Source organism: Pongo pygmaeus, chromosome 4 (genome assembly GCF_028885625.2).
Source record: "Pongo pygmaeus isolate AG05252 chromosome 4, NHGRI_mPonPyg2-v2.0_pri, whole genome shotgun sequence".
Taxonomy (NCBI): Eukaryota; Metazoa; Chordata; class Mammalia; order Primates; family Hominidae; genus Pongo; species Pongo pygmaeus.
This window is the reverse complement of record NC_072377.2, coordinates 156,099,427-156,124,897: the sequence shown is the minus strand read 5'-3', so window position 1 is coordinate 156,124,897 and position 25,471 is coordinate 156,099,427. Positions and strand designations below refer to the sequence as shown.

Sequence of the window (25,471 nt, the reverse complement as noted above, 5' to 3'; positions counted from 1 at the left end):
AGACAGAGACTTTCTTCTCTTCCTTTTAGCCACCCCCAACCTTCTCCCACTCCAATACCCACACCTTGTTGGGGTAATTTGTTCCATGCAATGTTAGTAAAAGTAAAAAGCATACTTACTGAAAAAAAGCATTCACAATGATTTCAGTCATTATCAAAGCATACATATAATAATCAATGTTTATGTGTTTGAAACTTTAATGCAAAAACAATTTCAGAAAGAAAAGACAAATGCAGTAAAAACAAAGAATGCAGAGATCCACAGCGCTCGGCTACTCCCAAGGCATGCAAAACCAAATAGGTCCTCGTAAATGTGAAGAAAGGCCTCAAAAGTCAAAGTAGGGACAGTAAATAAAACTTTCCATAAAACCTAATTATCATAACCCAAATAGGTGTACCTGGAGTACATATCAGTCACACAGAACTCTCAGAGCACTTTCCTGCTCACAAAACCCTTTTAAGAGCATTTACTCATTCCGTAGTAAAATGTATCATGCAATTACACTGTGGTTACCATGCCAAGAGGCTTGCAAGCCTTGTTTACTCATCACAGTAAGTCTATGATAGGCACTATTTTTATTCCCATTTTGCAGGTGAGTAAACTGAGGTTTAAATGCCTTGCCCAGGGTCATATAGCTGGGAAGTGGCAGAGCCAGTATTCAAAGACCTACTGTGACTCCACTGTTAACCATTTTGCAAATCTTCTCTTCCCTCAAGCCTTCTGGGATCATTATATCACCAGATAAGCTTCTGACATCAGGCCATTTCTGAAAGCCTTTCTCTGATTTTTTTTTTCTCTGATGACTTGTCTTTTATTTTTTCTAATATCGAGGTTGCAGAATGATGGCCTAAGAGTTGGCTATGGCCTTCAGTTATGTTTTGGGGGACTTCACAGTTTTATTTTTTCATCAATGTTTAAACCCTGGAGATTTCGGCCGGGTGCACTGGCTCACACCTATAATCCCAGCACTTCGGGAGGCCGAGGCAGGCAGACCACCTGAGGTCAGGAGTTCGAGACCAGCCTGACCAACATACAGAAACCCCATCTCTACTAAAAATACAAAATTGGCTAGGCGTGGTGGCACGTGCCTGTAATCCCAGCTACTCGGGAGGCTGAGGCAGGAGAATCGCTTGAACCCGGGAGGCGGAGGTTTTGGTGAGCCGAGATCGCGCCATTGCACTCCAGCCTGGGCAACAAGAGTGAAAACTCTGTCTCAAAAAAAAAAAAAAACCTGGAGATTTCACATTCACAAAACAAAAAAATCTCTGCCTTCTTAATCAGTTAGACAACCGACTGCTTCTGAGCCTTCATTTTTTAGATGTGCTTCTAGAGGCAAGTCCTGAGCAATCGCTTTTACAATGGGACGTGTTATTCTGGTTTGCCACAGTCTCCAATGCTCCCTACTGTCTCTTATGCTCAGCCCCTGTCACCCACCAGATCACCAGTACCTGTCTGATCCCATAGCTTTTGAATTTGCAACCCTCAGATTCATATCCTTGCCAGTTGTATGCAAGGTGACCTCATTTGTATTGAAAATGCCTATCACAGTGAGCAGTAATAAGAATGCCATATTCCAGCACATCTCCATATCTATCTCTCACTGTCTCTTCCCCCAAAATCCAGACTGCATGTGAAGAAAACTGAGGCCCAGAGATCTCAAGAGACTGGCTCTACGTCTCTGGCTACCTGAGGGTCATGTTGGGATTTAAACTCTGGTTTCTGAAGAAGGCTGGAGCCCTTCCTCTCTCCCACCTGTTCCCCTCAATCCTGCAATTTACGCCATGCTTCCAGGATCTGGGCAACCTGCTACTGTTTCCACTTGCTCCAGCCAAAGGTGTTTCTGCAGCAGGGCCTGCTCCACCCCTAAAAGGGTTGAGGAAGAGGGACATGGGAAGAGGAATAGGCTGGAACTTGGGTATCACATGCTACAGGCTGGGCAGGATCCCGAGTATCACCTTTGTGAGGGGTCTGGCCCAGGCCAGGATCTCAAATGTTCTGACACCATCAGCAATGGGAAGGAGGGAATCACTGGCCTGGCCACACCCACAACACCTCTTCCCCTCCCTCCCCCCTCCATATCCCCTTTCCTGCTTTGCAGATCTACGTCAATGCACAGCTACCATTTACTCAAGAAGAATAAATCCAATGATAGTCAGTTAAATATTTGTGCTTAAAAGGATAATTGGAAAAAAAGAAAAAAAGGCAAACTCCTGAAAGTTGTTAAAGTATAAAGTAGATCACTGTGAGAAAATTGACAGAATGCTTCATGCTCACACACAAATACATAAAAATCACTCACTTTGGGAGAAAACTGTACCTTTAACAAAAATGTTTTTTTTTTTAATTTTTTATTATTATTATACTTTAGGTTTTATGGTACATGTGTGCAATGTGCAGGTTACTTACATATGTATACATGTGCCATGCTGGTGCGCTGCACCCACTAACTCGTCATCTAGCATTAGGTATATCTCCCAATGCTATCCCTCCCCCCTCCCCCCACCCCACAACAGTCCCCAGAGTGTGATGTTCCCCTTCCTGTGTCCATGTGTTCTCATTGTTCAGTTCCCACCTATGAGTGAGAATATGCGGTGTTTGGTTTTTTGTTCTTGCGATAGTTTACTGAGAATGATGATTTCCAATTTCATCCATGTCCCTACAAAGGACATGAACTCATCATTTTTTATGGCTGCATAGTATTCCATGGTGTATATGTGCCACATTTTCTTAATCCAGTCCATCATTGTTGGACATTTGGGTTGGTTCCAAGTCTTTGCTATTGTGAATAATGCCGCAATAAACATACGTGTGCATGTGTCTTTATAGCAGCATGATTTATAGTCCTTTGGGTATATACCCAGTAATGGGATGGCTGGGTCAAATGGAATTTCTAGTTCTAGATCCCTGAGGAATCGCCACACGGACTTCCACAAGTGGAGAAATAGGAACACTTTTACACTGTTGGTGGGACTGTAAACAAAAATGTTTTAAATTATGCATTGTTTGTTCTTTCCCCCTAGACTGCAAAAGACTTTTGTGAACTATGGAGAGGCCACGATGTACAGCCTTGAAACCTGCCCGAACACCTGGCTGAGGACCCATGCAGTGTGGGGAAGGTAGTAGTCACAGATGTCGTAGTAGTAACAACAAAAATCATCATATCACTTTTCTTTATTTCTACTTACACAGGTTTTAAATGAATATGCTCTTATTGTAAACTATCAAACAATATAGAGAATCAACCCGATAACCCCATCCCCCATCTCACTCTGTACCCATAAGGTAATCATTGAAATCTGGTTAGTAAATATTCCTTTAGACTTCTTTTCTCTACATATACATCAATATATGTGCGTGAATGGAAGTACATAATTTGCTTTCTATTTTCTTATACATTAGGATAATTTTTGAAAATTTGATTTTTCATCTAACAATATATCCCTATTTTTTCATGTTGGAACATATAAGTGAACCTCATTTTTTAGGGGGGAGGGACAGAGTTTCACTCTTGTTGCCCAGGCTGGAGTGCAATGGTGCGACCTCAGCTCACTGCAACCTCCACCTCCTGGGTTCAAGTGATTCTCCTTCCTCAGCCTCCTGAGTAGCTGGGATTACAGGCGCCCACCTCCACACCTGGCTAATTTTTGTGTTTTTAGTAGAGACAGGGTTTCACCATGTTGGCCAGGCTGGTCCCGAACTCCTGACCTCAGATGACCCGCCCGCCTCGGCCTCCCAAAGTGCTGGGATTATAGGTGTGAACCACCTTGCCCAGCCGACCTCATTATTTTTTAAGGCTCACAGTGTTCCCTAGTGTGGATGTATATCCGTTTCATTTGCTTATTCCCCTAAGGTGAACATTCAGGTTGTTCCCTGCCTTGATAAAAAGTTAACGGTGTACAAAATGGTTTTCTATGTCTTAGCTCCTCTGTTCCTCTCAACAGCCTTGTGAGGTAGGCAGGGTGGGTTTTTATTGTCCTGGAAATATGAGGCTTATAAAGATAAAATAACATATCCAAAGGCATGGACATTGATATGGGTGGAGCAGAGATTTGACCAAGAACCTAACATTGGAGCCTTCCCCAGCAAAGTCTCTCAGGAGGTAGTGAGTCAAATTGTGGCTGCTAAGATTCCTTTGCAGCTCCTCTCTTGGGATTCTCAGTAGGTCATTGATCTCCTGATCAGGAGCCACTCTAATGATTAGATGAGGTCATGAGAAAGAGTTAGAAACATTTAAAAAATATTTAAAGTAATAATTTGTCATCTTTAATTTACTAAGAGATACCTGAGGAGCTTGATTAAAAACTGCCCATTCCTTGGCCGGGTGTGGTGGCTCACGCCTGTAATCCCAGCACTTTGGGAGGCCAAGGTGGGTGGATCACCTGAGGTCAGGAGTTCGAGACCAGCCTGACCAACATGGCAAAACCCTGTCTCTACTAAAAATATGAAAATTAGCCAGGCATGGTGGTGGGTGCCTGTAATCCCAGCTACTCAGGATACTGAGGCAGGAGAATTGTCTGAACCCAGGAGGCAGAGGTTGCAGTGAGCCGAGATTGCACCATTGCACTCCAGCCTGGGTGACAGAGTGAGACTCTGTCTCAAAACAAACAAACAAGCAAACAAACAAAAACTGCCCATTCCATGGAGGCAATGGTCATTAATGGATGCTCAAGCTGTTAGAGGAATGGTCACTGGGAAGCTTTATAAAGGGAGAATGCACTGATGCTACCTGACCCCATGTACTCATCTTAGCATCTCATACTTATATACACGACAGCTAGCTATGTGTGTCTCATAATAGCCCACAGTAGGGAGTACGGAGTAATACCACCTCTGAGATATTTCAAACATAAATTTGAAACCTCCATTTATTCAAGCCACTAGATCTAATATCCATTTATAGGAAGCACAGGGGATAGAGGAACAAGATAAATAGCATCATGAGGAAGTCACCAACCAAATAGAAAAAATAGGATATACTACAGGATAAATGACCTGGTATCTTCAGCAGCAAACAAAAAATTAAAAGTTGCAAGGAAAAAATAAACAGGGCAAGGGGAATATAGCAGTTTAAAAAACTTAAGAGACTTAACAAAATACAATGTGTAGACTTGTTTGGAAACCAACTGTAAGACAGATATTTTTGAGAGAACTGGAGAAATCTGAATATGGACTGGATATTAGATGGTATAAAGAAATTATTGGCCAAGCACGATGGCTCATGCCTGTAATTCCAACACTTTGAGAGGTCCAGGTGGGAGGATCTCTTGAGACCAGGTGTCAAGACAGCCTAGGCAACATGGTGGGACCCCATCTCTACAAAAAATTTTTTTAAATAGCCAGACCTGGTAGCACACACCTGTGGAAGCAGCTACTCAGGAGGCTGAGGTCGGAGGATCACTTGAGCCCAGAAGGTTGAGGCTGCAGTGCGCCATGTTCTCACCACTACACTCTAGCCTGGGAAACAGAGTGAGAATCTGTCTCAAAAAAAAAAAGAAATTATTGTTAATTTTGTAAGAAATGATGATGGTATGATGATTATACTTTTTAAAGTTATTATCTGTTAGAGCTACATACTGAATTATTATTATTATTATTTTTGAGACAGAGTCTGGAGTGCAATGGCTCGATCTTGGCTCACTGCAAGCTCCACCTCCCGGGTTCACGCCATTCTCCTGCCTCAGCCTCCTGAGTAGCTGGGACTACAGGCACCCGCCACCATGCCCGGCTAATTTTTTATATTTTTAGTAGAGATGGGGTTTCACCGTGTTAGCCAAGATGGTCTCGATCTCCTGACCTCGTGATCCACCTGCCTCGGCCTCACAAAGTGCTGGGATTACAGGCGTGAGCCACCGCGCCCGGCCCATACTGAATTATTTACAGATGAAATAACTTGGGGTCTCTGGTTTGCTACAAATACACCGACAAATTCAGTATGTGTGTGATGGGGCTGAAGAGATAGAGAAAGTGGCAAAAAGTTCGTTGTTGAAGCTGGGATGAGCACATGTGAATTCATTAAATTATTCTCGTTAAATTCTCGTTATATTCATTAAATTATTCATTGCTTTTGTATGTTTGAAAATCTTCCTAAGATAGACAGAAAAAGATATTATTCTGAAGTCACATGTGACACTGCCAAGATTCTGACTCAATAGGATGATATGAGAACCAGGAGTCTGTATTTTTACATACGCCTCAACCAACAAATTGGTTGATACTACAAGTCAGTTTTGAAAAGCCCTTATCTAAACATTATAATCTAAGAAAAGGAACATATTTTTGTTCTTTTAAAAAAATGCATCTCCAAATTTGGAGTAATTTAAGAACCCAAAAGAATAATGACAATAACAGAGTATAAGATATTAAATTTAGAAATAATTAACATATGTCTGTTGTGATGCCAAAAAAAGAGGAGAAAACAATATATCTCTCTTAAAAACCAGCTAATAAATTTAGAAGAAATTATAGATAGACTTAGAAAACCACCACCTTGCAACCACCAATGAAATAATTGATTCAAGCAAGGAACATCAGTGAATGGTAAAACCATTGGTTTGAGAAACAGGATAATCGTGCCATCTCAAAGTTTTACCCCACAGATTACAAAGGGAAAATGTACATTTCCAGTAGGAGATCTGGCAGTCACCAACAAAACAGAACAACAGGATATCATGTGCCTCCCAGTATGATGAAATAGAGGTGCAAAACTATCACCTCTGCAGTATTCTTGCTAAAAGCGCTCCCCTGAATTTAATCACGAGGAAGCAATCATACAAGCCTGCAATGTGGGGCATGCTATAAGACAATTGGCCTATACTCTTCAAACAAAGCCAATGTGATGAAAACACACGGAGACTCTGTCTCAAAATAAAATGAAATAAAATAAAATAAAATAATTCAGTATGTAGCTCTAACAGATAATAACTTTAAAAAGTATAATCATCATACCATCATCATCTCTTACAAAATTAACAATAATTTCTTTTTTTTCTTGAGACAGATTCTCACTCTGTTTCCCAGGCTAGAGTGTAATGGTGCGATCATGGCTCACTGCAGCCTTAACCTCCTGGGATCAAGTGATCCTCCCACTTGGCTAGAGATGTAGCCAAATGCAATATACAAACCTTCATTAGATCCTGAATTAAAAAATAAAATAGCTACAAAAGATACTTTAGAGAGAACTGGGGTAATATTAAGTCATTTTTATATAAGAGATTTAAGCATCTGCAGATTTTGAATTTGTAGGGGGTCCTGGATACCAATGAATGAGTGTATTTAAAATAGAAACTGTATATATGTATAAAATAGAAACTGTTTATATGTATATATATGAAGATATTGAAGTTGATTTTCTGGCTATTACAGTCTTAAGAATTTAGAGTTTAAGTGTTAGGATACGTGCAATTGACTCTTTTTTTTTTTTTTTTTTTTTGAGATGGAGTTTGGCTCTGTCGCCCAGGCTGGAGTGCAGTGGCAAGATCTCAGCTCACTGCAACCCCCACCTTCAGGGTTCAAGCACTTCTGCCCAAGCCTCCCGAGTAGCTGGGATTTACAGGTGCCTGCCACCACACCTGGCTAATTTTTGTATTTTTAGTAGAGACGGGGTTTCACCATGTTGGTCAGGTTGGTCTCAAACTCCTGACCTCAATGATCCACCTGCCTTGGCCTCCCGAAGTGACCTGCAATTGACTTTCAAATGATTCTGAAAAAAATTGCATGTGTATGTGTGTGTGTGTATAGAAGAATGAATACATGTATACATATACATATACATATATATGTAATGCAATTTGGGACCAAAAATTAACAACTGGTATATTTAGTTAAAGGGTACATGGATGTTAATTATACTATTCTTTCAACTTTTTGGCTTAAAATATTTTCAAAATGAAAGTAGGGAAAATTTTTAAAATAATAACAAAAATAATTGTTTCAAATAATAAACATTCTTAAGAAATAATTTTAGTTTTTGTTTCCTCCCTCTGTCTGCCTCTTCCTTTCCTTCCCAGGTACACTGTCAGCTTCTTATTAGTCATCACCCAGCTGGGCTTCTGCAGTGTTTATTTTATGTTTATGGCAGACAATTTGCAACAGGTAAAGAGGCCTCTTCTGGGCAGAGTGGGAGAAAAGCAGACCTCCTGTTGCTGAGGCTACATTAGCAAAAGTATTGTGTTAGGGTCATGAGAGGAGACAGCGTCATTTCTACTCCTAGATCAGACCACGCTTGGGAGTTCTCTCAGTCCTGGGAATCACATTTTGAAAGGATAGATGAGCTAAAGTAACTTCTGAAGAGTGTAACCAGGGTAGAAAGAGAGGCCTGCAATCATGTCCAATCAGAAATCAATGATACTTGTTAGCCTGAAAAACACTGGTGACATTTACTTTGAGTATCTCAAGGTTGTCATGTAGAAGATGTCTAACTATACAAGGCCAACAAGCTGCCACCTTCCCCTCATTGCATTCCTATCAGACATTACAAACCAACCACAGCCTTCTTTCTTGGCTTTGTGGATTAGAGGGAGCCTCATTGTTTTTGTGCACACAAAAAACCAGAAAGAACTGTGACAGGTATTGTAGATGGAATATTTAAGCAGATGGATACTGACCAATATTTAGAGCTTCCCAGGTTTTAGGGCTATCTAAATTTGAAGAGGATATTCTTGTGTAATGAATTCCCTTTCTCTGTATGTATGAAAGAAACTCATTTTGTGGAGAAGAAAAGGTTTGAGTAGATAACAACCTCAAAGCCTTGAGATTTTATGATTCTCAGAGTTTCTGGTTGTCACAATCATGGGCCCGACAGGGTTGCCCAATTTGGCAAATAATAATGTATGACACCCAGTTACAATAGAATTTCAGATAAGTAGCGATTTTTTTTTTACTATGAGCATGTCTTATGTAATATTTGGGGCATATTTATACTAAAAAGTTACGTTAATTACCTGAAATTCAAATGCAGTTGGTGTCCTATGTTTTGCGTAGCAACCACACTGCCTGTCATTGTGCTTTATGTCAGATGGTGGAAGAAGCCCACGTGACCTCCAACATCTGCCAGCCCAGGGAGATTCTGACGCTGACCCCCATCCTGGACATTCGTTTCTACATGCTGATAATCCTGCCCTTCCTGATCCTGTTGGTGTTTATCCAGAACCTCAAAGTGCTGTCTGTCTTCTCGACATTGGCCAACATCACCACCCTGGGGAGCATGGCTCTGATCTTTGAGTATATCATGCAGGTCTGTGCCACAGGGAAGAAAGGATCAGGGTCCTGTGTCTCTGAAACACCTGGGGAGGAGGGTTTGTTATCATGATGGGCAGGTGAAGCTGAGGAAGGTGATCCTCTTCTCTGAGCAGCCCCTGCCAACATGACATCTAGGAACACTTCTGCCCCACAAGTTGTAAAAGCTAATTATTATCATCATCATTGTCATCAACATCCTCATCATCATCATCGTCATCACATTGGATAATAATGAGTCATTCAACAAATAATTACTGAATACCTTCTGCAATCCAGGCATTGTGCAAGGGGCCAGGGACTCAGTGGTAAGCAAAAATAAATAGGGTGCCTGCTCTCATGGAAGCTGCATTTGCTTGGAGAGATAAACATCAATCAAATAACCAAAAAAATTGTAAAAGTGGTAGATGGACAAAAGAAATACAGATGATAAAGGAATTTTATTTAGTTGGTGCCAAATTATTTACATACATTAACTTATTGAACCTTCACAATATTATTTTGGAAGCAAAGTCAGCACTCTGTATCCACGATTTCCACATCCATGGAGCTGAACAATCACAAATGGAAACTATTGGAAGAAAAAAACACTAAAAATATACAACAATAAAAAATCATACAAGTTAAGAAACAACTAGGTCTAACAACTATTGGCCAGGCACAGTGGCTCACACCTGTAATCCCAGCACTTGAGGAGGCTGAGGTGGGAGGATTGCTTAAGCCCAGGAGTTCAAGACCAGCTGGACAACATGGCAAAATCCTGTCTCTATAAAAAATTAAAAAATTAGTGTGGCATGATGGCTTGCACCTGTAGTCCTAGCTACTTGGGAAGCTGAGGTGGATGGATCACCTGAGCCCATGAGGTCAAGGCTACAGTAAGCTATGATCACACCACTGCATTCCAGACTGGGTGACAGAGCAAGACCGTCTCAAAAAAAAAAAGCATGTGTTATATGCAAATACTATATCATTTTATATCAAGGACTTGAGCATTTGCAGATGTGGTATCCACGGAAGGTCCTGGAACATTAGTTCTGCCATGGAGACCAAGGAACAACTATAGTATCTTTATCCGCAGTTTACAGACAAGGAAATTGATAAAGTAATTCTTTCATGAATTTCAGACTGCCTCCCATGTCCATGCTCCATTATCACAGACCATGAAATCCCACCATTATACTTTCATTTTCGTGAGTGAAAGTCTCTGGGGTTGTATTCATTTCATATTGCTGCTGTGATAAATTACCACAAATCTAGTGGCTTGAAAAAACACAAATTTATTTTCCAGTGCTTGAGTCTCACTGGGTTGAACTTAAGGTGAGGCAGAGCAGCATTCCTTTCTGGATTCCAGGGGAGAATCTGTTCTCTTGTCTTCTCCAGCTTTGTAGAGGCTGCCTGTGTGCCTTGGCTCAGGCCCCCTTCCATCTTCAAAGCTAGCAGCCTCAAGCCAAGTCTTTCTCATGCTGCCTTCCCTCTGGTCTTCCCCTTCTGACTCCCTCTTCCACTTTTAAGGACGCTTGTCCCACCCAAATAATCCAGGATCATCTCCTTGTTTTAGGGTCAGCTGATTGGAAACCTTAATCCAATCTAAAAACTTAATTCTCCCTTGCCATGTAACATAACATACTCTCATCTTTTGGGGATTAGGATGTGAACATCTTTGGGGAACCATTATTCTACCCACCATAGAAATCTATTAACATAATCATTCCCCCTAGATTCATGAGAGCTGCTATACTAACTAGTGGACTGCACAGCCCTGAAAGAAGTGTGGGAGAGACATGTTAGAGGGCTGGGAAACAGGAGACCTGAATTCTTATCTGGGCTGTGCCACTAACTTGCATAGTGGCCTTGGGCAATTCCCCTCTCCTCTGTGTTCCGCTTTCTCCACATATAGAGATGAGCGGGCTCCCAGTAGCCAAAGAGTGGGATAACCCAAGTGTCCAAGTAAGTGATGAAAGGATGAACACGATTTGGTGTCTATATATAGAGTGGAATATTATTCAGCCTTAAAAAGTGAGGAGACACTGACACATACCACAATGTGGATGAACCTTGAGGACACTAAAGATAAGTGAAATAAGCCAGGCACAGAAACGATACATAAGATAGGATTCCAGTTACACGAGGTACCTAGAATAGTCCAATTCATAGAGACGGATAGTAGAGCAGGGGTTGCCAGGAGGCTGAGTAGTGGGGCGTTATTATTTGATAGATAAAGAGTTTCCGTTTGGGGTGATGAAAATGTTCTGGAGATGGATACGGGTGATGGATACACAACAATGTGAATGTTCTTCATATTACTGAACTGTGCACTTAAAATAGTTAAAATGGTAAAATGTTATGTGTATTTTAGCACAATATAAATGAATAAATAATCATATTTAAAAGATTACAAGGCTGACTGAGGTCTAGGTACCTTCTGATTTTCTCTGTTGAGGTCAGGTGTGACTCAGCTTTCTACCAGGCAAAGATTTGGGATGACTTCGACACCATAACAACACCAATGCGCTTCTCCCACTTTCTTTTAGGGGATTCCATATCCCAGCAACCTACCCTTGATGGCAAACTGGAAGACCTTCTTGCTGTTCTTTGGTACAGCCATCTTCACATTTGAAGGTGTCGGTATGGTAAGATTGATGGGGTTCACGCGAATGGTCCCTAGGGCTCTCTACAGTGGCCAACTGTAGTTGCAGATGTCTAAATAAATACTATTTATGAAAAGTGCAGACTCTGATCTTCTCCTGGTGAAGGGAAAGTCTGTTCCCACATACAGGGTCCCTACTGCTGTAATACACCAAGCTAAGCGTTGAAGACTGAGAATTTACTAATCAACCAAGACTAAGTAGGGCATTACTGACAATAGAAAGCATGAGAGAAAATGAAAGGAGTGTGGCCATGTGGAGAGGCCGCTTTCTGATTCTGGGCCCACTTGGAGAAGGACATCTGTGCTTGTACGGGAACCCTCTCCTTCACAATGGGCCGCATCTCTTTCTACCTTTTCTTTCCCAACATTTTTTTTTCCTCCAGGTTCTGCCTCTCAAAAACCAGATGAAGCATCCACAGCAGTTTTCTTTTGTTCTGTACTTGGGGATGTCCATTGTCATCATCCTCTATATCTTACTGGGGACACTGGGCTACATGAAGTTTGGGTCAGACACCCAGGCCAGCATCACCCTCAACTTGCCCAATTGCTGGTATGTCCTGCCCACCTCAGGTGAGATAGGGAGAGACACGGGATCTGTTCTGGTTGTCATAACAGAGAGCACAGCAAAGCTGAGCCCTGAAGCTGGTAATGCATCACTGGAAGTGACATATGTCTCTCCTGCTCACACTGCATCAGTCAAAGCAAGCCACATGGCTGCACCTCACTCCAAGGAAGCAGGGAAGTGCAATTCTGCCATGTGCCTGGAAGTATTTGGTGAACAGCACAAATAACTGCTGTGCTACCTGATGCAGTGACGGTGGGGATTAATTGGATTAATACACAGATAATGCTTAGAAAAGTGCTTAGCACATGGTAAGCATTCATGAGCGTTAGCTATTATCATCATTATGCATCCCCACAGCCTTCATTTCTCCAAGGTGAGTAGGATGATGGTGCATTTATTTCCCACAAACCCAGAGCTGTAGAATGAGAAAAATGTAACCATCCCCACCCACCTTGCTGTATTATGATAATGACTAGATGAGACAATAAATGTGGAGTTTCTTTGAAGTTGTGCCTTATTTTGCTCAAGATATCATCCTAATATGCTGTTCTTGTTCTGGGCAATTTGGGCTGTCACTAGCTACCTTGGACAGGGCACTTTCCTTCCTGGGACCTCAGCTAGAAAACATGGGCGTTGAGCTCCATCAGGACTTCACACCTGCTGGTGTGAACCTCACTAGTCGTCAGGTTCTCCAGGAAAGCCTTAAATAGATATCCCTTCCCAATAGGAAAAAGACCAACAACCCAATGAGAAATGGGCAAAGGGCAGAACAGGTATTTCACAGGCAAAAAAAAAAAAAAATGGCCAGATGGCCAGATAAAGAGATGCTCAAAAAGATAATAGAAGGCCAAGCGCAGTGGCTCACGCCTGTAATCCCAGCACTTTGGGAGGCTGAGGCGGGTGGATCACCTGAGGTCAGGAGTTCGAGACCAGCTTGGCCAGCATGGCAAAACCCTATCTCTGCTAAAAATATCAAAATTAGCTGGGCATGGTGGCATGAGCCTGTAATCCCAGCTACTCAGGAGGCTGAGGCAGGAGAATTGCTTGAGCCTGTGAGGTGGAGGTTGCAGTGAGCAGAGATCACACCATTGCATTCCAGCCTGGGTGACAAAAGCGAGACTCAGTCTCAAAAAAAAAAAAGAAAGAAAGAAAAATAATAGAAATGCGAGTTAAAAAAATAAAGGGCAAAGATGCATGCATCGACACACTGTTTAGGCAAGGATGTGGGAAAGCAGGTCTTTTTATACACTAGGATAGCAAATGGGCAATATGTCAACAGCTATCAAAATCTTAAATCACGTAGACTTTTACCCAGCATTTTGACTTCAAAGTTTGTATATTATATGTGCATTAATATATGTACAAGGATAGTCTGTGCAGCATTGTTTACTTGGGAAAAGTCTAAGCACAATCTAAATATTCATTAATTGGTGACTGATTTTTAAAATTATTGCATATCCATGCAATTGGCATATCAACCAGCTATTAAATAGAAGAGCCAGATCTATGTGTACTGGCAGGGAACAATCTTCAAGACATACTGGGTGAGACGGCCAGGCGTGGTGGCTCACGCCTATAATCCCGGCACTTTGGGAGGCTGAGGAGGGCGGATCACCTGACGTTGGGAGTTCGCAACCAGCCAGACCAACATAGAGAACCCTGTCTCTACTAAAAATATAAAATTAGCTGGGCGTGGTGGTGCATGCCTGTAATCCCAGCTACTTGGGTGGCTGAGGCAAGAGAATTGCTTGAATCCGAGAGGCAGAGGTTGTGGTAAGCTGAGATCGTACTGTTGCATCGCTTCTCGGCCTTTTGGCTAAGATCAAGTGAGATCATACCATTGCACTCCAGCCTGGGCAATAAAAGCAAAACTCTGTCTCGAAAACAAAAAAAAAAAAAAGAAAAGAAAAAGAAAAAAGAAATATGGGGTAAATAAAAGAAGAGTCTACATGTGTATATGCATGTGTATGCATGTGTGTGCGTGGATGTGCATGTATGTTCCTACATTCTGTATGAGCATGTACAAACACCAATCATTTCTAGAAGGGCCACAAGAAAACTCTGAATGGTTGCCTATGGAAAGGGAAACTAGAAGCTAGGACTCAAGGGTGGGAAGAATGCTTTTCACCGTATGACTTTTGTACCATGAATTTTACTCTATGCATATATTGTCTGTTTTGTTTGCTTGTTTGTTTGTTTGAGACGGAGTCTCACTCTGTCACCCAGACTGGAGTGAGTGCAGTGGTGCGATTTCGTCTCACTGCAACCTCCACCTCCTGGGTTCAAGCAGTTCTCCTGTCTCAGCCTCCTGAGTAGCTGGGACTATATACATACCACCACACCCAGCTAATTTTTGTATTTTTAGTAGAGACGAGGTTTCACCATATTGGTCAGGCTGGTCTCGAACTCCTGACCTCAGGTGATCCACTCGCCTCGGCCTCTCAAAGTGCTGGGATTACAGACGTGAGCCACCACGCCCGGCTATTGTCTTTTAAAAAATTAAAAAAGAAGAGGCATAGATTCCTGAGCTGCAGGCCTACTGACTCAGAATCTTCAGCAATATGCACTTTTAATAAGCTTCCCAGATGGCCCTGATGTCCAATCTGGCCTGAGTCATCTAACATTAGCCAGTTCTATAATTCAGTGACAAGTACAGATTGAGTAACCCTTATCCAAAATGCTTGGGACCAGAAGTGTTTTGGATTTTGAAGCATTTCAGATTTTGGATTTTTGGATTAGGGATACTCAACCCATACCAACTTCTGAGCAGTAAGTGAGTCCTCAATGGCCCTTCCGGGGAGCCACATCACCTTTCACATCCTATTCATGTGTCTGCAGGTTGTACCAGTCGGTCAAGCTGATGTACTCTATTGGCATCTTCTTCACCTATGCCCTCCAGTTCCACGTCCCAGCTGAGATCATCATCCCGTTTGCCATCTCCCAAGTGTCAGAGAGCTGGGCACTGTTTGTAGACCTGTCTGTCCGCTCAGCCTTGGTCTGCCTAACCTGTGAGTAGCATAAAAGGACACTCTTTACCCAAAGCTATGACAGGGAGCCACGCTGGCGCCCACCCCACCATCATTGGATCTGCCACTTGCCTTCTTTGTGACCTAGGGTGAGATATTTCACCTCCCTGGACCTCAATTTTTCCAACTGAAAAAAAAAGGGCTTAACAGAATTACCACACAGTAAATGTTACAGTCATCTCTACCGCCTACACATAGAAAATAGATGCTGGCTGGTTTGTAGAAGAAGTATCATTCATTCAATCCTGTATGTCAGGCACCGTACTGACATTATCTAATACTGATAATAGCCTAACAATGTATTACCATTAGAGGGAACTGCGGCCCAGATAAATTAAGTAACATGCCTGAGTCATACACACTAAGTGACAAAGCTGGGATTTGAACACAGATTGTGTAGCATCTGTTTTTCATGGTGCCATATTTCTTCTTATCATAAATTATGAACAAGTCCCGTATCATAAAGTGAGATTTAACTGTAGGGAAAAATCCCAGTGAGACTGATTTGTCAGAGTCTTGGAGATTATTTATTTATTTATTTATTTGAGACAGAGTCTCGCTCTGTTGCCCAGGCTGGAGTGCAGTGGTGCTATCTCGGCTCACTGCAACCTCTGCCTCCCGGGTTCAAGAGATTCTCCTGCCTCAGCCTCCTGAGTAGCTGAGATTACAGGCACCTGCCACCATGCCCGGCTAATTTTTGTATTTTTAGTAGAGACAGGGTTTCATCACGTTTGCCAGGCTGGTCTTGAAATCCTGATATCAAGTGATCTGCCTGCCTCAGCCTCCCAAAGTGCTGGGATTACAGATGTGAACCACACACCCAGCCAGAGATCATTTTTTGGCTGTACTCTTCTCTCCTCCCTCCCTTCCTTTCTTCATGTTCCTTTATGTTCATTCATTCACTCACTCATGAGCACTGTTGTAGTGTTTGGGAAACCTCATGAACAGGGCTGGGGAATTCTTTCTTTGGAACATGTCTAGGCAGAGGATCACAAATGATGACCCATGAGGAATGAGCAAAACAACAAGGGATGTTTTGCCTGGAGAAGCAAAGTCTCAGGAAATTTCCATATTTATCCTTAAACACCTGTGGGATTATTGTAAAAGTGAAGGAAGAAATTTAGTCTTCAAGGCTCCAGGAGTCAGAACTTAAAGTCATTGATGGAATCAAGTCTCCGTACGGGGTCAGGAGAAACTATGCAATGCTTGGAACTGTGCAGCAGAACATACTATCAGATAATAAGCTTTAAATGGCTGGCGTTCTATGAGCAGAAACAGCAAAAACCTACTTGGTTTGAGGCGTTAGAGTTCCCAGTCTGTGCTGAGACATCAGGCAGCTGTAAATAGTATTGTTTGCAATCATTCCTACTAGGAAGGGTGCAAGTTGACAAGAAAGACTGAGGAGCCTCTGAGTATCAGGGAATGCATGACTAGAGACAGTTGACCTTATAATGACATGTCCTGCTTTTGATATATGCTGAATGTCCCTTTCTTCATCCATTATTCATCCATCAATTCTATTACCCTTTATTCATTCAACAATCATTTGTAGAGCACTGACTACATGCCTGGCATTGTGCTAGACACAAGGGATACAATGATGAATAATGAAGATGTAGCTTCTGCCTTCGCAGGACCTACAGTTGAGTGGCAAATATATGCAAGGAAGTAATTACAGTGCAGTGCAGTGATTGTTAAGACGGGACATGATGATGCACCATATGATGGTTAAGATCGTAAGTAGAAAACACTCTCTACACATAAGGGGGTCCTATAACTCAGCCTGGCTGAGCCAGGGAGTCCTCTCCAGTGGAGTGACACTTCAGTGAAGACTTAAATAAGTAGCAAATAGATGGAGGAGTGAAGAATGTACCACGGGAAGGGAACAGACTGTGCACAGACCTGAGACAAGTATTGCCTATGGCACTTTTGGAGAAGTGGAGAGTGCTGAGAGATGAGGTCAGAGCTTTGTCAGAGCCAAGTCCTAAGGGTCATTGTGCTGAGGAGTTTGGGCCATGGGGAGCCACGGAAAGGCACTGAGCAGAGGATTGGCATGACCAGAACAGAGCACAAGACGTTCCTCCATTCCACCTTGAATTATAGCTTTTCTTGTATGTATCTTCTCTGCCCCCTCGTTGTGAGCTTTCCTGGAAGACTGATGCTGAGTTTTCTCTGTAAGCAGCTTATTAAACATCAGATGAAGGAAAGCTGTGGACAGGGACCTCCCATCGAAGGAGTAATGCACTCCTAGCCATGAGAGTCTATGACTCTCTCTTATGCTTGGAATGGATGTGTCAGAGCAATTTCAGAAAGAGGTGATTTTTTTAAAGATCCTGCAAGTTTATATGGATGCTTTCCAGAACAGGCTTTCTCTATTTTGTTCATAGGAAAATCATATGATTGGAATATTTTAAGTAATGGATATGCCAAGTACACTGATTTGATCTTTACTAATTATATAAATATATTGAATTATCACATGTACCCCAAAACTATGTACATATAGTATACATCAATGTAATAATTGTTTTAAAATAATACATTTGCATAAAATTAAATCATATAAATTATATATTTACTTATTCAAACATTATAGAAATTGGACTCCCTTGGAAAATCTGTGATACTATATGCTCATCATGTGTACAAGAGATGGAATTTTAGGAGTGTGAAGAGAAGAGAAGGATGGGGGTTGGATAGCTTAATGCTGTCTTCATGTTTTATGGCCTGCTTCATTACTAAGATCCTATTAAGAATAAAAAAACAAGTGGTTGATATTCGGACGGCAGCAGAAGCATCTCCCAGCTTTTTATCCATCCTTGCTTCTAAACAAAGGCTACATTATATAGATACTACAACCGTTGGTTCTGAGCCTGGGCAAGAGTCAAGCACTTATTGAGCATCTACTGTGTACCAAGTTGTTTCTTACACATGAGAGGCAGCATAGTAGAGTGAAAAGGACCTTAGATGGGGCATCCCAGTGGATTCTCATCTCAGCTCTGTGTGACCTTGAACAAGTCCTGTTCCTTCTAGAGCTCTAGATTTCCCCATCTCTACAGTGGGGAGGTTATTAACAGATAAGTGGTAGAAGAGCCCTTCCAATAAAGATTATATGTAAAAAAAAAAATCCAGTAGATAAAATATAAAAGGAAAGCATCTATATTACTAGTTAAGACAGGGGTGGGAGTTGCCTGACCTCCCCAAGCCTGCAGTAGACTCCCTCCCACCTCTCCAAAGCAGTCTCTCAGGTGTCTGTGAAATTCTAGGGCTCCAAAGCAATGGCTTGTTTCTGAGCTCCCTTTTTGCAGGCACATTCAGTGATTCTAAATTTCTCCTTTCATTGCAGGTGTCTCAGCCATCCTCATTCCCCGCCTGGACCTGGTCATCTCCCTGGTGGGCTCCGTGAGCAGCAGCGCCCTGGCCCTCATCATCCCAGCCCTCCTGGAGATCATCATCTTTTACTCTGAGGACATGAGCTGTGTCACCATTGCCAAGGACATCATGATTAGCATCCTGGGCCTTTTAGGGTGTATATTTGGGACATACCAAGCCCTCTATGAGTTGACCCAACCCATCAGCCATTCCATGGCCAACTCCACAGGTGTCTATGCATAATTATCTGTTTTTATTCTAATAGCTCTCCCTTCCTCCCACCCCCAATTTGACTTCCATGTGGATGTTATATACCTTCATCAAATCCCAACATCTCTATATTAATTAGTGGCTTCTTTATCTTTCCAAGAGAAATGCAGATGGGAAAAGTTAGCACTGATGTCTCTCAGGCTACACCTTTTTTGGTTTTATATTTTTTGGATGGCCTTTTGTACCTCTGAACCAAAATTAGATTCAACTATTCATATTATCAGCCTCATTTTATGGAAAAGGGATGCCACTTACCCCAATAGCCCTTGAAACAGAGACCAAGCATAAATACAAAAGTAATTGTTTTCTCTACACTGCAGTAGCTGCCCTTAAAGCATCAGATTTAGAAAAGTGTATGTTGGGCGAAGGGAGTTTTCTATTTAGATATTCTAAGTAGAAGAGTCACAGACAGAACAAAAACAGAACTCCGCAGTAATTTTGTCCAACCACTGGCTCCGCCACTGATTTCCTACTGGCCCTCAGGCAAGTTCCTCCCCAACTCTCAGTCTATGAAGTAAAGGGTTGGACTAACTGATTATTAAGGACTCTGTTAACTCTGATATTCTGAAAGTGAATGAAAGAAATTAACTTATCCACCAACCACAAAAACTGGCCATGCTAGTGTTGGTGAGGAGGTGGAGTAACTGAAACTCCATACCCTGCTATGTGGATAGAAAGTAGTACAATCAGTTTGATAAACATCTTGTAGTTTCTTTAAAACTTAAACGTATACCTACCATATGATCCAACTATTCCACTCCAGAAAAAATAAATATATATCCATAAAAAGACTTGTACAAAAATATTCATGGTAACTTTACTTATAAAAGCAAAGAAGCTGGAAATACTCTAAATGTCTATAAACAAGAGAATGGATAAACAAATTGTGATGTAGCCATACAATGGAATATTCCTCAGCAAGGAACAGAAACAAACTGTTGAAATACACAATAAAATGTATGAATCTTAAAATAAATATGCTGAATGACAAAATCCAGACCAAAAAAAGAATACAAACTGGATGATTCTATTTATATAAAAGCCTGGAAAATGAAAACTAATCTGTAGTAACAGAGAGCAGCTCAGTGGTTGGTGGAAGATGAAATGGGTGAGAGGGAGGTATTACAAAGGAGCATGAGGAAATTTTTGGAAGGGATGGATAACATGTTCACTGTCTTGATTGTGAAGATGGTTTCACAAGAGGGTACATATGTCAAAACTTATCAATTGGATACTTCAAATATGTGCATTTATTATATGTCAATTATACCTCAATAAAGCTGTTAAAAATAGAATATGAAACATGATTCCATTTTTATTTTTTAAATCAGTTACATACATACAGTCAAATAATTTTGAATACTCAGCACATTGTCATAGGAATTTTTCACCAAGTGGGTTGAATTATGAGTAAAATTTTACACTTTTTCTTTTATGTATTTATATATTTTTAAAAATAGAGACAGGGTCTCACTATGCTGCCCAGGCTGATCTCAAGCCCCTGGGCTCAAGCTATCCACTTGCCTCGGATTCTCAAAGTGCTGGGATTATAGGCGTGAGCCACCATGCCCAGCCAAAATTTTATACTTTTTCTTTTGCTTGCCTATGTTGTTGCATTTTTTAAAAAAATAATGTATTGATTTCATAACTAAAGAAAATTCATTTTAAGGGGGAAAGTATTAATGATGATTTGTTTCACTGTAGAAGAAATGCCACCTTTAAAAAGCTTTTTATTGTAAACTATAACACCAATGAAAGATAACTCTACAGTATAATTAATATTTGTAGAGATTATCAATTTTCAGCTTCACCTTCTATTAGATGATTGATATTACGGCCTGAATAACAGGCATTTCAGCTGGAGTTAGCAGCATTCCCCCTCTGTAATATATCATCCATTTACCAATGGTCAGATGCCAAACAACAGCCTCTCAGAGGAGATGTGAGGTAGCTGTGTTATCATGAAGGAGAGGTAGGGAAGAATATCCTACTGCTAGATAGAAAGCTATCAGCCAATAAAAAGTCTCTGCTCTTTTGGGATCCAGACCATGAACTTGGAGAAGGAAAGGCTTTGAGGAACATATGCAAACCTTACTATAGAATATGGAGCAATTAAATGGAGGTAAGGCAGTGGTTTATGACTTTTGGGGGCTCATGCAGCTCACTGACATTCTAATAAAAGCTGTGGCTCCTCCTTCTATAAAATTCACATATATGCATAAGTTTTGCATGCAGTTTCTGAAACAATCACAAACCTCATGAAGTGAATAGACCCTGGGTTGCAAAAGAACCTCTGGAAAAAAAAGGAATGTAAGGATTTCTGCTTCTCATACATGAGAGCAGTATGCTTCTCATACATGCAGAAATGATCTGCAGATGATAGATAGCCAACCCTGGAACAAAGGTCTGGATGCAGAATAGAGCAATATACAAAAATCCGATAAGGGAGGTAAGCTATCAGATAAGAGATCACCATGTAACTGGTATAGAAAACACTTTCTGATGGCAGTCAGCACTGATAGGACCCAAATTGGTCATTCCAGTTGTGCAACATAGGCTGAATTCTCTGCTGCCACATGCTTCTTTGGAAAAAACTGGGACCTAAGAGTTGAAACAGAGAGATCTAGAAGGATACAAAGTATGTGGGAAGGTCCCCCAGGACCTTCAGAATCATTTGCCACTGTACTTCTCTACTGGACAAATGTGATTTATCTTGACATGACTGAGCTGGACAATGGTTGGGGCATAAAGGGGAATGACATGTAAAATCAATCAGTTTAAGAAGAAGCTGAATGCAGATCTTCAACAAGGCCATTGGAGGCCGGGCACAGTGGCTCACGCCTGTAATCCCAACACTTTGGGAGGCTGAGGTGGGTGAATCACCTGAGGTCAGGAGTTTGAGACCAGCCTGGCCAACATGGTGAAACACCGTCTCTACTAAAAACACAAAAATTAGCCAGGTATGGTGGCAGGCACCTGTAGTCCCAGCTACTCGGGAGGCTGAGGCAGGAGAATCGCTTGAACACAGGAGGCAGAGGGTGCAGTGAGCCAAGATCATGCCATTGCACTCCAGCCTAGGCAACAAGAGCGAGACTCCATCTAAAAAAACAAAAAACAAGGCCATTGGAAAAAAAAGAAATGGGAGAGTTGGGATTGCTAAGGAACACAAACTGAGATTGCTAAGCACATACGCCCTGCATGTGCAGGGCTGGGGAAGTCACCCACGTGAAGGTGAAGCATTGAGAGTTGGCTACCAAGTGATATAAGTCAGTGCACAAGTGCAGTGGTTTATAAGCCATAGTGCCCTGGGAATGGAACTGACAGGCAGCTCTCTAAGGATCGACAAGACTTGTTATCCGCCAAGTCCAGGTTGTGCCTGTCTCAAACCCACAAAGGAGCTCCTTAAGCAATTCCCAGATCTGAGTTCAAAAGGGAAGAAAAAGGGGGTGGGGAGCAGAACACCTCCCTGGCATGCCAACCCCAATTGCAAGTGAAATTTATTTGGCAAGATAGACTCTCTCAAGGGAAAATTCTCAGGTGGACTCAAACTTAGGAAGTTGGCTTCCTGGTCAGGGAGACATGGGTGAACCAAAAGACTTCTCCCAGGAGGTCGAGGCGGGTGGATCATGAGGTCAGGAGATTGAGACCATGGTGAAACCCATCTCTACTAAAAACACAAGAAGTTAGCCAGGCATGGTGGTGGGCACCTGTAGTCCCAGCTACTTGGGAGGCTGAGAGGAGAATGGTGTGAACCCGGGAGGTGAAGCTTGCAGTGAGCCGAGATCGCTCCACTGCTCTCCAGCCTGGGTGACAAAGCGAGACTCCATCTCAAAAAAAAAAAAAAAAAAAGAAAAAAAGAAAAAAGAAAGGCTTCTCCCCACCTCTCCAGCTTCTTCTTGCCCCAATTACACTTTTTCCTTCCAGCCACACCAGCCAGCCTTTGTCCAGTTCCTCAAATGCACCATGTTTCCCGCTGCTGCTGGGCCTCCATTTACGCTCTTCTCCTCTCTCTTTACCTGCTTAATTCCTCCTCATTTTCCAGATCTCAGCTATCACTTCCTCAGGAAAACCCTTTCTGACCTCAGCCACTAACCCAGATTCTGCATAAAGGTTCACCCCCTTCTCCTGTACTGCAGTTGGATGATAGCAGGTTTGTGATGGTTAATACTGAGTGTCAACTTGATTGGATACCAAGTATTGATCCTGGGTGTGTCTGTGAGGGTGTTGCCAAAGGAGATTAACATTTGAGTCAGTGGGCTGGGAAAGGCAGACGCACTCTTAACCTGGGTGGGCACAATCTAATCAGCTGCCCGCGTGGCTAGAATATAAGCAAGCAGAAAAATGTGAAAAGAGAGACTGGCCTAGCCTCCCAGCCTACATCTTTCTCCCGTGCTGAATGCTTCCTACCCTCGAACATTGGACTCCAAGGTCTTCAGTTTTAGAACTCGGGCTGGCTCTCCTTGCTCTTCAGCCTGCAGATGGCCTATTGTGGGACCTTGTGATCAAGTGAGTTAATACTTAGTAAACTCCCCTTTGTATATATTTCTATTAGTTCCATTAGTTCTGTCCCTGTACAGAACCCTAAGTAATACAAGGTTCATATCTTTTTTTTCTCAAAATGAGAACTTCAGCAAACTATTTTTAAAACTTTTTATTTTGAAAAAAGTTAGACTTTCAAAGGGTGGCAAAAATAATAGTTTCCATGTACCCTTCACCCAGCTCTTACTAATGTTAACATCTTACATAACCACAGTACAATTATCAAAACCAAATAATTGACATTGGTGAAATCTTATTTCTGGTCCTTTTTCTAATCCAACATCCAAATCGGTATCTCACAATGCAGTTAGTTATCGTATTTCTTTATCCTCTTCCAGTCCATGACTGTTCCTCAGTCTTTCCTTATTGTTCACGGCCTCGGCACTTTCAAAACGTACTGGCCAGTTATTTTGTAGAGTGTCTCTCAGTTTGGGCTTGTCTGATCTTTTCTCATGGTTGCACTGAGATTGCACATTTCTGACAATATCACAGAAGTGACATTGTGCCCTTCTCAGTGCATCATATTGGAAGGTACTTAGTGTGTCTTATTAGTGGTGATGTTAACTTGATCACTTGGCTAAGGTGGTTTCTGTCAGGTTTATTCACTACAGTGACTGTTTTTCCCTTTGTAATTAGTATCTTGTGAAGGGATCTTAAAACCATGCAAAATCCTGTTTCCCATCATACTTCTGTTCACTACTTTGGCATTCATAGGTGTTTCTTGTCTGCAACTATTCCTATGGTGTTTGCCTAATGGTGTTTTTCTGTTTGTTTGTTTTTGAGACGGAGTCTCACTCTGTCGCCCAGGCTAGAGGGCAGCAGCACAGTCTCGGCTCACTGCAACCTCCACCTCCCAGTTCAAGCGATTCTTCTGCCTCAGCCTCCGGAGCAGCTGGGATTACAGGCACGTGCCACCATGCCTGGCTAATTTTGTGTATTTTTAGTAGAGACAGGGTTTCATCATGTTGGCCAGGCTGGTCTTGAACTCCTGACCCCAGATGATCCACGCACCTTGGCCTCCCAAAGTGCTGGGACTACAGGTGTCAGCCACTGCGCCCAGCCATTTTTTCTATTTCTATCATTCCTTCTACATTTGTGATTCCATTGTGTATAGGATTCTACAGTGTATTTTTAGTCAGTGGACTATAACTGATTATTGTCATTATTTTATTGCTCAAATTGCCCAAGATTTGGCCACTGAAGGACATTCAGTTTGGTTCCTGTGTCCTTTCAATATGTCGCCCATGTTCTCGTTACCTACCATATAGTTTTCCCAATCCTAATATACACATAAAGTACTTCCTGAATTGCTAACTTTGGCTTCTGTGAAAAATTTGCTAACTAGACTCTGGTATTTGTGTACAGTTCCTTTTCTCTTTCTAGTATCCCATCAAAATGCTATAACTTCTTATTTTTCTTGCCCACTTCCTTCAATGTGGTTGTATTATGCATTCGAAATGCAGTAAGTTCATTTGTTACTGTTTGTATTTCATTTTGAACTCTCCTTATATCCTGGTTGACTTTAATTATTTTGGGTGGCATGAGAAACATTACTATGGCTGTAAGAGTCACAGTTATACAAAATATACTCAGATACACTCGGCAGTGTTCCATCCCTTCTTCCTTTATACTGTTATGATTTCTCCCTTCTTTCTACTCTACACCCACCTACCATCCATAGAGAGCTCATTACTTTCTGGCCAATCTTTCCTTATTTACTTTGCATAAACAAGCAGATACATGTGCTTTCTTACACCTCCTTCTTTCTTACATACAAAGTATCACTTTCTACTTTTTGTACTTTGCTTTTTGCATTTA

The 25,471-nt window shown here is 41.8% G+C and overlaps 1 protein-coding gene across 6 annotated transcripts in view; it reads left to right on the top strand.

Annotated features, from left to right (window-relative positions):
- The window catches only part of SLC36A3 (solute carrier family 36 member 3), a 47,602-nt gene that overhangs the window by 7,826 nt on the left and 14,305 nt on the right, over positions 1-25,471 (top strand). For 3 of the 6 annotated variants that reach the window (XM_054487467.1, XM_054487464.1, XM_054487465.1), the window contains 7 exons: positions 3,021-3,116; positions 8,007-8,091; positions 9,014-9,232; positions 11,766-11,864; positions 12,265-12,431; positions 15,285-15,454; positions 18,819-20,109. In XM_054487467.1, the coding sequence (XP_054343442.1) occupies positions 3,021-3,116; positions 8,007-8,091; positions 9,014-9,232; positions 11,766-11,864; positions 12,265-12,431; positions 15,285-15,454; positions 18,819-19,087 (1,105 nt within the window). In that variant the 3' untranslated portion in view covers positions 19,088-20,109. Of the gene's footprint in view, positions 1-3,020; positions 3,117-7,432; positions 7,553-8,006; positions 8,092-9,013; positions 9,233-11,765; positions 11,865-12,264; positions 12,432-15,284; positions 15,455-18,818; positions 20,400-25,471 lie in introns of those variants that run through there. The other 3 variants (XM_054487468.1, XM_054487462.1, XM_054487463.1) reach the window with 3 other exon arrangements.